This window comes from Canis lupus, chromosome 5, assembly GCF_011100685.1.
Source record: "Canis lupus familiaris isolate Mischka breed German Shepherd chromosome 5, alternate assembly UU_Cfam_GSD_1.0, whole genome shotgun sequence".
In the NCBI taxonomy this organism is placed as follows: Eukaryota; Metazoa; Chordata; class Mammalia; order Carnivora; family Canidae; genus Canis; species Canis lupus.
The window spans coordinates 77482696-77494854 of record NC_049226.1 but is presented as its reverse complement, the minus strand read 5'-3'; the positions used below and the strand labels follow the sequence as shown (position 1 = coordinate 77494854).

Sequence of the window (12159 nt, the reverse complement as noted above, 5' to 3'; positions counted from 1 at the left end):
CCCCAAAGGATTTTCTGACACTTGCCTAGAAATGGAGGATACGCTAATAGTTTTCTATGAATGTAGAAGCAAACCACAGCTTTTAGCTGCCAATTTCTCCTCTGGACAAACCCTGCAGTTATTCTTTTTGCCATAAAATCATGATGCCAGCAATCTCCAGGAGAATCATCAAAAGCAGGGCTGGGCAAACTGCAGCCCACTGCCTCTTTCTATAAATAAAGCTTTATTGGAACACAGCCATGCCCATTCTTATACAGACATTTTCTGTGGCTTCTTTCACACTACCATGGAGAGCTGAGTAGTTGTGACAGACTGCATGGCCCAAGAAATATGAAGTATTTATTATTCATCCTTCTACAGAAAAAGTTTGCCAACTTTTTTAACGTAAGGGCCTAAAGAAATACAGATATGCCACCTTTTCTGATTGCATGTTTTTGGGCAACTCCCTTAAATTTTCAGAGTTTCTATTTATTTATCTATAAAATGAGAGACAATAGACTTCTTGTGACTGGGTTGCTGTGATGATTGAAAGATACACTATGTATAAGTGACAGTGACATTGCCTTCTTTATAAACAGTTTATATTATTATTTCCCTAAAGCCTGGACTTAGCCATGAAGTCAAACTACTCCAGTGAGCACGCCCTGTGAATGCATATTTAGATAGAAATGGTTACATCTGCTGGTTGGTAAATACTCATTATTTATCTGAAGCTTCAACTTACTTATTAGATATGATGCTATTTCTCATGAGGAACAGCGGGGATGAAATCTCAAAGCCTGATAACATTTTAAAAATAAAAAATAGTCCTGAGATGAATTTTCTCCCTAGGAAAAAAAAAAAATCTTAAGCTTAAAAATCAGTTAAAAAAAAATCCCAGACAAAATCACATTTGAGCCACCGCCAAGATCTTAGAAATACCAGTGTCTCACAAAGAGCCAGACAATCAAGAGGTTCTTAGTAAATATTTATGGACTAGATGAACAAATAAACAAATGAATTAATGAATGAAATAGCATTTTTAAAGCCCTACTCTGAGAAAAATGACCAATCCAGCTGATGTTCTGGCCCATGGTACAGTCCCCATGAGCTTTGGTTGGGCTTGGTGGGTATGTGTGGTTTCTCTTCGAAGTACCCTTAAAGTTGAGCTCATCATATTTTCCTCAATCAGTAGAAATTTGCTCAAAACATGTTGAAATATGTTTCTCCTCCAGTAGGTATTTTGCTTTCCTTTCAGGCTTCAGAATCATTTCTTATAAATTAGAGTGGTTTTCACATGTACTCTGTCTGTGTTCTGAGCCCCTTCCCTAGTGATGGCAACTCAGAGATCAAACCCAGGTGCCAGACTTGAGTCTGTGGACCCCATGAGGAGATATGACCTTGTCCCATTACTGTGGTGGTTCCTTGTAGCGTTTGGCCTTCCTAAATTTTTAAAAATAATGTCTATTTCATTGCTCACTTTTTAAATACTTTCAGAGGAGTAAATCCCACATGTATAGAGCTGAACAGAACACCCCAAAGTTGAGTTCTCTCAATCCCTGCCTCCTCTTTTCCAGCCTGGACACCTATTATTACCGCTTCAAGTTGACCAACAAGGGACGTCGGGTCCAACAGCTGTTCTGGATGAATGAAGATTTCCATCCCCAGGACAAGCTGAGCAAGAAGGGCTTGGCTAAGAAGGGACTTGTTAAGAACCAGCCCCAACCCCAGGACTCCCAGGAGCCCAGGGCTCCCCAGAGTCCAGTGTTTCAGCTCCACCCTGTCAGGATGGAGCTGTACCCAAACCAGACCATCGATGTGATACTCGAAGGCTATTCTGCTACTCCCAGGGTAAGAGGACAGCACATTCAGAAGCTGTTTTTCTCCTAAATAAATCTTTGCTCTATCTATTTCTTAGGAGAGTCCTTTGACATTTATCTGAAGAAAGGACATGGTTTCTCATGGTTTTCACACAGCACGGAGTTACCATGGCAGCACCCATTGCTTTCAGGGTTCAGCTCTGCTCAGTTTTCTGTTTGTTCCTACAGCTACCATGAACCCAACCTTAAAATACCATTTCAAGTAGGTTCTCATCCCCAGGGTCAGAAGGGACCAGCCAGCAAGTCTCTGGCAGAGGGACATCCAACATTCAGCCAAAGCTAAGCCTCCTCTTAACAATTAGTGATATTAATTTCATATTTGTTCAAAAAAGGATGTTTTTATAGACACTTTCAGATGCATCTGCTATCCAGAGATTGGAACATCCTTGGACCCTTCCCTCTCAACCTGACACAACATCTTCCTATTTATAACCATCATCTTTTTATGTGTCAATTAAAAAAACTGAGTTATCGTTCAGCAACTCTGATATCCTGCTCATATTTATATCATCACTATTTTTCTTTAAACATTTAAGCAGTTCCAAATTATTGTCTATTTATTTCTATTCCCTCATGGAAATGGGAAACCATCAAAAAAATAAATAAATAAAAGAAACTTCCTAAATCATTCCTGAGCCTCTTCTGCCTCACAAATGCAGACTTTATGAATGAGAAATAATCATGCTTGAGCTCCTGCTGCTGTCACTGAAGTAGGAGGTGGTACTGAACTTTTTCCGCATGAAATAGGAAATGATAGAAATTTGTCTCCCTGTTTTCCCAGGGAAAGCCTGTCCCCTTGCCTTAGCTCCTCTAGGGTCACTGATTGTACTTGATTTCCTTTACTTTCTTCACAGAGCATTTTTAGGCAAAACACATCCTCAGTGCAAAAGCAAAACCAAAAAGGTCATTTCTCATACAGAGTAAATAATGTGCCCTTTCTTTCTGTGATTCAGGGATTCAGCCAACTTTTACTGAGTATGTGCCATATAACAAACACTGTGCTAGGCACTGAGGATGCAGAGACAAATAGAATGCAGCCCCTCATCTCAAGACACTGGCAGCCTGTTGCAGGAGCGCATTTACAATGTTGTTATCAATAGCCGATCATATCTTTAAAGGCATTAAATCTGAGCAGCTGGGTTTCTAAATTCAGTTTGAGATTTCTAAAAGCTTCCCTGAATGTTCTTCCCTGTTGTAGTACATAATTGAGAAGGGACTTGAATTCATTAACATCCAAAGCCTGAGTACTCCTCAATATAAGCTATTCATGATATCACTTCACTCTAGGCCCTTTGTACTTATGAAAATCTGGGCCTCTTGGGTCCAAAGAAATATGTTTCTATAGCATGATTTTTAAATATTCAAGATTGAAAGGCAAAATTTTTCTAGCCATAGCTCCTGGCCAGCTTGATAAGAAATCATGTATCTACCATTGAACTAGAAGCCCAGGAAGGATTTTACTTGCTCTGTCTGCCACTGTTTTGTATCTCCAGTCCCTAATAGTCCTGGTGCATCATACAGGTTGAACTGAATGTAAATCAATTGTGTCCTCAGGAGTGGTCAGAAACAAACACAGGATCCATCCAGGACATAGTCAACCAATAAGACCCAATAATAGTCTGACAGAGAGCAATCTCTGAAATGCACTATTCAGAAAAATGTACCTTTTTTCCCTCATGTCTCCAGGTGGGTAGTGGAGAATTGACTTGCAGATGGTTGAGAATTAAGCTTTCTGAGCTCTGGTTGTTCCAAAAGTGCCAGTGTATCTCATTTACAGGTAGTCAAAGAAAAGCTGGTGTGCCATGCCATTATCGGGGCACAAAAGGGGAAGAGCTTAGTGATGACTGTGAATATCATCTGTGAGTTTATAGCGCCACTTATCCAGCTGTCTACCAAGCAGCTCATATACCGACTGGAAAAGGTAAGTGGGACTTGGGGCCTTGGGGTAGGTGCTCCGAGTAGGGGTCAGCATGTTCATATTTTCAGTTTGGAAGCTAAATTAATGGGAAGCCTGTTACACCCACACCCAGCCAATGTTTTTTAAGTTTCAGAGGTTAATACACATTCAACTAAAACTTCTGAATCTAAACCTACATTCCTCTGAAATGTAAATTGTTATGGAAATTCTACTTCGATCATTCCTGATTTTAAGAACAAAGTAAGTGTAAGGGAATTCCAGTGCACTGAAAATGCATTTTATTTATTTTTATTTTTTTTAAAGATTTGTTATACTATATATATATTATATTACATTATTTATTTATTTGAGACAGAGAGTAAGAGAGAGCGCTAGAGCAGGGGTAGGGGCAGAGGGAGAGGGAGAAGCAGACTCCCCACTGAGCAGAGAGTCCAATGCAGGGTTCAATCCCAGGACGCTGGGATCATGACCTAAGCAGAAGGTAGATGCTTAATCAACTGAGCCACCCAAGTGCCCCTGAAAATGCAATTTAGTTGATCCTTTTATTCTACCTAGATTAAATAAACATCATAATATAGAAGGAGTTGGAGTAGAATTATTGATAAGTGTAATAATCAGTAAGAATAGCAACCTCTTTGACCTCTGCTGTAGCAACTTCTTACTATACACATCATAGGAGGCAAGGAGGAAAAAAGAAAAAATTAATATTGGGACTTGATCAAGATAAAAAGCTTCTGCACAACAAAGGAAACAATCAACAAAGCTAAAAGGCAGCCTACAGAATGGGAGAGGATTTTTGCAAATGGCATATCTGATATAGGGTTAGTATCCAAAATCTATAAAGAACTTATCAACTCAATATTCCAAAAAATAATAATAATAATCCAGTTAAGAAATAGGCAAAAGACATGAGTAGACACTTTTCCAAAGAAGACATCCAGATGGCTAACAGACACATGAAAAGATGCTCAACATCACTCATCATCAGGGAAATTCAAATCAAAACCACAATGAGATACCACCTTACACCTGTCAGAATGCCTAAAATAACAACACAAGCAACAGCAGGTGTTGGTAAGCATGTGGAGAAAGGGGAACCCTCTTGAACTGTTGGTAGGAATGTAAACTGGTACAGCCACTCTAGAGAACAGTATGGAGGTTCCTCAAAAAGTTAACAGTAGAACTACCCTATGATCCAGAAATTGCACTTGTGGGTATTTATCTAAAGGATACAAAAATACAGATCCAAAGGGGTACATGTACTCAAAGGGGTGAATTTGTATACACACACACACACACACACACACACAATGGAATATTACTCGGCCATCAAAAAGAATGAAATCTTGCCATTTGCAATGACATGGCTGGAGCTAGAGTATAAAATGCTAAGTGAAATTAGTCAGAGAAAGACAAATACCATACAATTTCACTCATATGTGAAATTTAAAAAACAAAACAGATGAACATATGGGAGGGAGGGGGGAAGAAAAGGAAAGAAGGAAACAAACCATAAGAGACTCTTAATGATGGAGAACAAACTGAGGGTTGATGGAGGGGCATGGGTGGGAGATGGGCTAGGTAGGGGATGGGCATTAAGGAGGGCACTTGTGATGAGCACTGGGTGTTGCATGTAGGTGATGAACCAATGACTTCTACTCCAGAAACCAATACTGTGCTCTATTTAAACTAACTAGAATTTAAATAAAAATTTGAAGAAAGAAAAAAAAAAGAGTAGCCACCACTTACTGATTGGTATATGCTGACAAGTCGTGCTCCTCACATATACTTTCCCAGTTGTTTCCTCACAATATATGCTGTAGCTTCTGTTGTCATTCCCATCACACATGTGAGGAAATGGAGATTCAAGTTAAGTTGTCATGCAAATCACCTAATACTGCCTGAGAATAATCAACTTAATACTGTTTGATTCATATTCTTTAATTTATGTGGCTTTAATTTTATAACACCCATGAATTTAATTTGTAAGGCCATTAGGGACAAGCAATGAATGGAGGAGGCAGAGGACAGGGGAAAGCTAGGAAGGGCTGCTGCTCAGGGCAGGGGGTCAGGATGGTGAGGAGGTGGGGGACACATCACAGCAGAATGTGACCTACACCTAGGTAGACTTCCATCCTAGAATTATGTACCATTCAAAACAGATATGTAGGGGGGTGCCTGGGTGGCTCAATCGGTTAAGCAGCCAACTCTTGGTTTTGGCTCAGGTTGTGATCTCAGGGTCCTGGGAATGAGTTCTGCATCAGGTTCTGCGTTAAGTGGGGAGTCTACTTGAGATTCTCTCTCCTCCCCCTCATGCTTGCTCACTCTCAGATAAATAAATATGTCTTAAAAAAAAAAGACATGTAGGGAATGTCTCTTCCAAGTTGAGGACTGTATTGGTGCTGGAAATCTGGGGAACCAACCCAACATAGTCAAAGCTAAGAGACTGGTCAAGGTTACAGACTGCAAACAAATTATTAAAATTGTGTTGTTTAATATTAAATTCTAAACAGTACTATGAAGAAGTGGTAAAAGGTGCTGTGAGTACATGTCTCAGAGACATGGCTGTATTTGTACATGTGGTCATAAATGGCTTCCTTCACCAAGTGCCTCAAGTTGAGACTTGAAGGAGAGATAGAAGTTAGTTGGTGACAAGGGAGGGGAAGAAAAATGATAGGCAGAGGGAACAGCACATGCAAAGGGCCTGAGTTAGGAAAGAGCTTGGTGAGTATACAGAACTGAAGGGCCATCTTAGAGAATGTTCCCAGAGTGACACGAAGTCCATCTAGAGAAGTGGGCATATGCCAGATGAGTTTGGCATGACTGAAAGGCATGTTGTTGACTTTGGGTTTTGTTCCAGGTGGCCTTGGAGGGCCTTTAGGGAGGGAGCAGAGTGACATGGTCAGATATACTCACTGAAACAGTCATGCCGGCTGCTGAGTGGACTGTTTATCAGGGCCTACCATGTACCAGGCACTATGTTGGGAGCTAGGGATATAACAGTGAGAATAGTCCCTCCCAGATGAACCTCACAGCCAACTGGAAAAACTAAGTGTTAAGTAAGCCATTGTTCTGTGCTGTGGGACATACATAATCAAAGCTAAGTCCTGACATGGTGTCATACAGATGAACCAAGTTTGGCAGTGCCTAACTGATTATGGGGCAATCATAATCAGGAGTCCTTTCATTACCTGGAGGCTTGCAGGAAAATGTTTAAGACCATTTATTCTGGTCATGGATTCCATTACATTTTGTTCATATTAAATATTTATTGAGCATCCACCATGGATAAGCTTATCATCAAGTAGGGGAGGTGAGATATACAAGTTCACTTAAAGCCAACAGATCGTCTTTGAGCACTTACATTGTATGGCAGTCAAGACAAAGCAAAAACCTGGCTTAATGGACTCATGGGGAATTAGACATTGAAGAATTAGATTATAAATTTCAGCCACAGGATGGGCAACTAACTATGACAAGCTCCATAAGACATATAAAAGATAATGCTACACGAGTTCCTGCTACAGCTACCACATTTTCATTGGTTGGTTTTTAAATCTTCGTCTTAAAGTAATCAGGAAAGATATTTATTGGCAACAGCTGCACCAAATTCAGTGGCATTATATTTCCTCTCAATTTGGTTACTCAGAGAAAATTCAGTGAATATATGTTGAATGTTCTATGCAAGACATTACGGTGTATGTTAAATATGCAGCCTGGTTTCTTATTAGACTTTTTTTTCTAAGCCTATAAACACTCATAAAAATGTGTGCATAGTGTTCCTGTTTATACATATATATATCTTTAAGCGTTGGCTTTTTAACATCTTATTTCTTGTTTAAATCTCTGAGTTTATCACTAGAATAAAAGAGCAAATATTTTGAATATGGCAGCAACTTACTGAATTAAAAATCAAATTGTCACAACTCTGTGTTCGTTTGTTTTTGCCCTTCTCTCCTTCTCCCCAAATATCATAATTGCAAAATCTGTCCAACTACTGTAGTTTTCATCGTTTATTTCCTGCTCACATGTAAGCCATATCAGAGACAACAAAGAAATGCAACTTTGTTACCCACCATGCACAAGAGGCCTGCCGGTGTTGACGTTCAGATTTAATGACATAACACCCAATTATCTGTCCTGTCTCGTTTGGGGCTCGAGGCAGCGTGTCTGATTTAGTACATTAGACTATAATGATGCCAGCCCTGCCTACGGGACGATTTTTTCTCAGATTTGATCTACTTTATAACTATGGTACCATTCATAAGCCACACAGACGAAGCCACATCTCTGTGGAATTGAAAAGGTCAATTGAAAGTAGCAGCCAGTTTACTTCATGAAGTCCAGCAGCAAATCCTGTCTCATGATATTTGGGGAGACAAACAACCCAGAGAGAAGGGGTCATTTTAAAATAGAATGACTTGTGTGCATCGACTCCTTCTCATCGCTAACCTCTAAATGGCCTCTTGCCAAAACCAACCAAGTCTGGCTTCTTCGCTTCAAAGCTTCCTGCAGTGACACAATGGCCTGGAGGAAGGTCACTGGGTAGACAGCCTTTGCATGACACAAAAGTCTGCTTCCCCCAAAACCGTAGTATATCATCTGCAGGTACAAGGTGAGTTCAGTAGGTGTGTTACCATGTTCAAAGGAGGAAAACAATGCCTGGCATCTCACAGTAAGTGCCAGAATGAACCCCTGAAAGAACTCGAGGAGCGTACAGGGGACCAGCACAGTACAACTATTGCAAGGCTTAGGTGCTTAGGTCTGTGCCTCCTCTCCCCAAATTCATAAGTGAACTCCTAATCTCTAATGTGATGGTTGGAGTGGGGCCTTTGGGCAGTGATGAAGTCATGAAGACAGAGCCTTCAGCAATGGGATTAGTGCCCTGAGAAGTAGAGACAAGAGATATGATTTCCCTCTCAGTCATGCCAGGACACAGTGAGAAGACAGCCATCAGAAGCCGGACACTGGATCTGCTGGTACCTTGATTTTGGCCTTCCCAGCCTCCAGAGCTATGAGGCCTAAATGTCTGCCATTTAAACCAGCCAGTTTGTGACATTTGTTTTAGCAGCCCAAACTGACATGGACATGACAGGCACCAGTTCTGCAAGCTCCTCAGAGCCAGAGGCAGGGCCAGGAACCACAGCAGAAGGAAGACTGTTTTGAACAAAGAAGCAGAGACAGACTCTGACCAATATATAGAACTGGAAGGATTTAACTGAAATTGGAACAAGGAGAAAAAGCAAATCAAAATGATGAGGTCTGGTGAAAACCGGCTAGAGTTGTGGGAATGATTGGAGGGAGGCTCTCTTTGGAAATAGTAGATTGAGGCTGATTGCCTCCTGCTGGTATTAAAGGACCCCCTTTCCAAGGCACACAAGAAATAATGTGGACTCCAAAATTAGAATGAGAAAAATTTTCAGCTAAAGATCCATTTCTGATGCATTCTCCATTTGAAAAATTAAATTTGATGCATCTAAGAAAGTGAAAAGATGCTTCTAAATCCCAGTGTTATCAGGAAAATATTTACAGGAAGTAGTTATGAGCATTTGTCAATATAACAATATATTATAAATGTATAAATTTTTGCAAGTGTGATTTTTTTAAGCATAGAAAAAATATTGTATAAGGAAAATAATCTTTATTATAATCAGGCACAGGTTCTTTTACAAGATATTTCTAGTTTACTAGACTTTGTTTTATGAGACTGGAAATTTCTATAGTAATAGCACTACCGAGAGGCCTGGCTTGTATAGGTGTTTTTAGCCTGGCAACAGAAGATGAAGAAATCTAATCTGTGTTTTCTGGCCTTTTCAGTAGTCCACCATAAATTCCAAATGATTATCTAAATCTATACAAGGGTTAGGGGAAGACAGAGAAAGAGAGACAGATGACAAGGAAGAGCAGGAAAAGCTAATTCTGTTAACAATGAATATGAGGCTGTGGTTGCTAAAAGCTTACTATGTTTACCATAACTTGGTTTCCTTTTTCCTCTTTTGCAGAAGCCTAACACCATCCTAGAACCTGATTACCAGCCCTTGGTCATGAAGAACATTTCCACCCTGCCTGTGAATGTGTTACTCTCAACCAGCGGACCCTTCTTTATTTGTGAAACTGATAAATCTCCCCTGCCATTAACTCCTGAGGTGAGTTGACAAGGACTGTCCTAACAAGCTCCTACGAGAGTTGAGTGTGTGACCAAGGAAGAGAATAATGCCAGTATACTACCTAATTTTGGCCCAGGCAAGTAGAAAGAATTCAAGAAACAAAAAAGGAAACACTACAGAAAGATGTCATAAATTCCAATGTCAATCAACTATTATTACTGGTGTAAGAACTTATGATAACCCTTCATTCCTGTCCATTGCAATCTTTAGAAAATAGTGACTTCCTACTAATGGTAATAGAGATCTTTTCATTCTCTTTTCTCAAATCCCACCAAAGCTCCATACTCTATGCAATAAGGAAATAGCTAAAACCTAATCCCTAAACCAAAGATCCCATCTCCAGATACTAAGAAATCTGAACCGGGCTGAGGGAGGAGACTATGAGCTTATCAAGGCACCAGTCTGATTCAGGGTCCAGACTGATCCCTACAACATCACCCCTGTGATCCTTTGCTGGGCATGAGGATGCCAGTGGGAATGGCCAGGCCATGGGGCAAGTGGTCAAGGTTAAGTGGTACTGAAGAGCTGAAGGGAAGGAGTGAAGGAGAAACCATATCCACACACCATTGTGTACATCCTCCCAGTCTAGGGAGGCAGCTAATGAAGAAGTGATATAAAGGAGAAAGGGAGGGTAGGCAGCAACAGTGAGATCTCAGAAGGAGCCCATGACTGAAGGAGATTTGCTGTGAGCCTTACTCAGGGAGCTGGATCGTGGGGGGAGAAGGAGGACAGAGCTGCTCAGTGAGAGGGTTTCAGACAGTACCCAACTGGTGGCTGTACACTGCACTACCACACTCCCCTCCCCCTCCCCACCCACAGTCCCTTAATGGGTTTTGTTCAAGCCTGAGCTGGGGGGAAAAACAGCTAAGATCTTTTAACAGAGGCATAAAGGAAGGAGAGATAAAAGAAAAACCTACTGCCAGGGAACCTACGCAAAGAAGACCAGAAGTATAAATGTTGTTCTCTACAGTCTCAAAGAAATGATAGATGATATGACTTGTCTTAAAAAGAGCTTAAAGATGAGATACAAGTGAACAAAGTGGAGATGAAGACTAAACTCACAGAGCAGAGGAGAACAAAATGGGTGATAATCCATTTCCAAAATACAAATTTAGGCAAGAACAGCTTTCTTAGTCTGGGTGGTAGATTAGACCTACTCTCTTGTCCCTCCTGAAACCTTAAAAGTAGAAATGTTCAGAAGGAAAGAAGCCTAGAACAATAAAATAAAGGGAGAAAAGAATGGGTATAACTAGATAATGAGAGATTTAAACAAGTTCTAGAAGATAGAATGAAGATGGAATGGACTGACAAAAAAGCACAAAAGCGTGCATTCTAGAAAATTCTCCAGAGAAACTGCAACGATATGGGAGTCTTTCAACCTAAGTAGCCTGAGCTCAGAGACAACAGGTGCGAGGAGAGCACTGAAAATAAAGGGATTCCATGCCCTAGATAGTTGTCCCACCTGACGCCACACAAAAAATATGAGCAGCTGGCTTTTATCCCAAGACCTACAGATAAGTACTTTTCCCTAGATAAATTAATCAAAATGTCAGGGGAAATGTAATGTTTCTAGTGTGAGTTTCAGCCTTCCAGGATAATCCCTGGTGTCTGGGGTATGTCCACCAACTGATCATCCCCTCTTCACCCAACAAAGCTGTTCTGTAGACCAGCCCTACTATACACATTGAGAAATGGCAGCCTCTGGATCTTTAGGATCTCAGGTTGGGTCAGGAACTATAGCTTCTTATAACTTTTATAGCACAATTTGACCTTCCGTATTATTTGTGCATGTAACTTTAATAAAAGCATACATATAGTTAAAAAAAATACAGAGTCTCTACAAATCAACAGGAAAAATACCAACAGCCCAATAGAAAAACAGGTAGAGGAAATGAACAGAGTTCACGGAAAGAAAAATAAAGCAGTTCTTGAATTTATGAAAATCGTTCTCAACTTTAATCACATTAGAAGAAATGCAAATTAAAATGACTATGAAACTTTTTTTTCCTATCAGTTTGACAAAGAGCAAAAATTGGATAGTGCTCTGTGTTGGGAGGGCATGTGGAAACAGGTGCTCCCACATTGTTGGGGAAATATACATCAGAAGGCTGTATACACCAGATATGGCTATAGCCATCAAAATTTTTTAAATGCCCATAATCTTTGACCTAGTTATTCTACTGCTAGAAATTTACCCTTTGGCAATATAAGATAA

General features: G+C 40.3%; 1 protein-coding gene across 6 annotated transcripts in view; it reads left to right on the top strand.

The window, feature by feature from the left end:
* The window catches only part of HYDIN (HYDIN axonemal central pair apparatus protein), a 389826-nt gene that overhangs the window by 211347 nt on the left and 166320 nt on the right, over nt 1-12159 (top strand). For all 6 annotated transcript variants that reach the window (XM_038538390.1, XM_038538392.1, XM_038538391.1 and 3 more), the window contains 3 exons: nt 1557-1830; nt 3637-3780; nt 9780-9923. In XM_038538390.1, coding sequence (XP_038394318.1) covers nt 1557-1830; nt 3637-3780; nt 9780-9923 — 562 coding nt within the window. The remainder of the gene's footprint in view (nt 1-1556; nt 1831-3636; nt 3781-9779; nt 9924-12159) is intronic.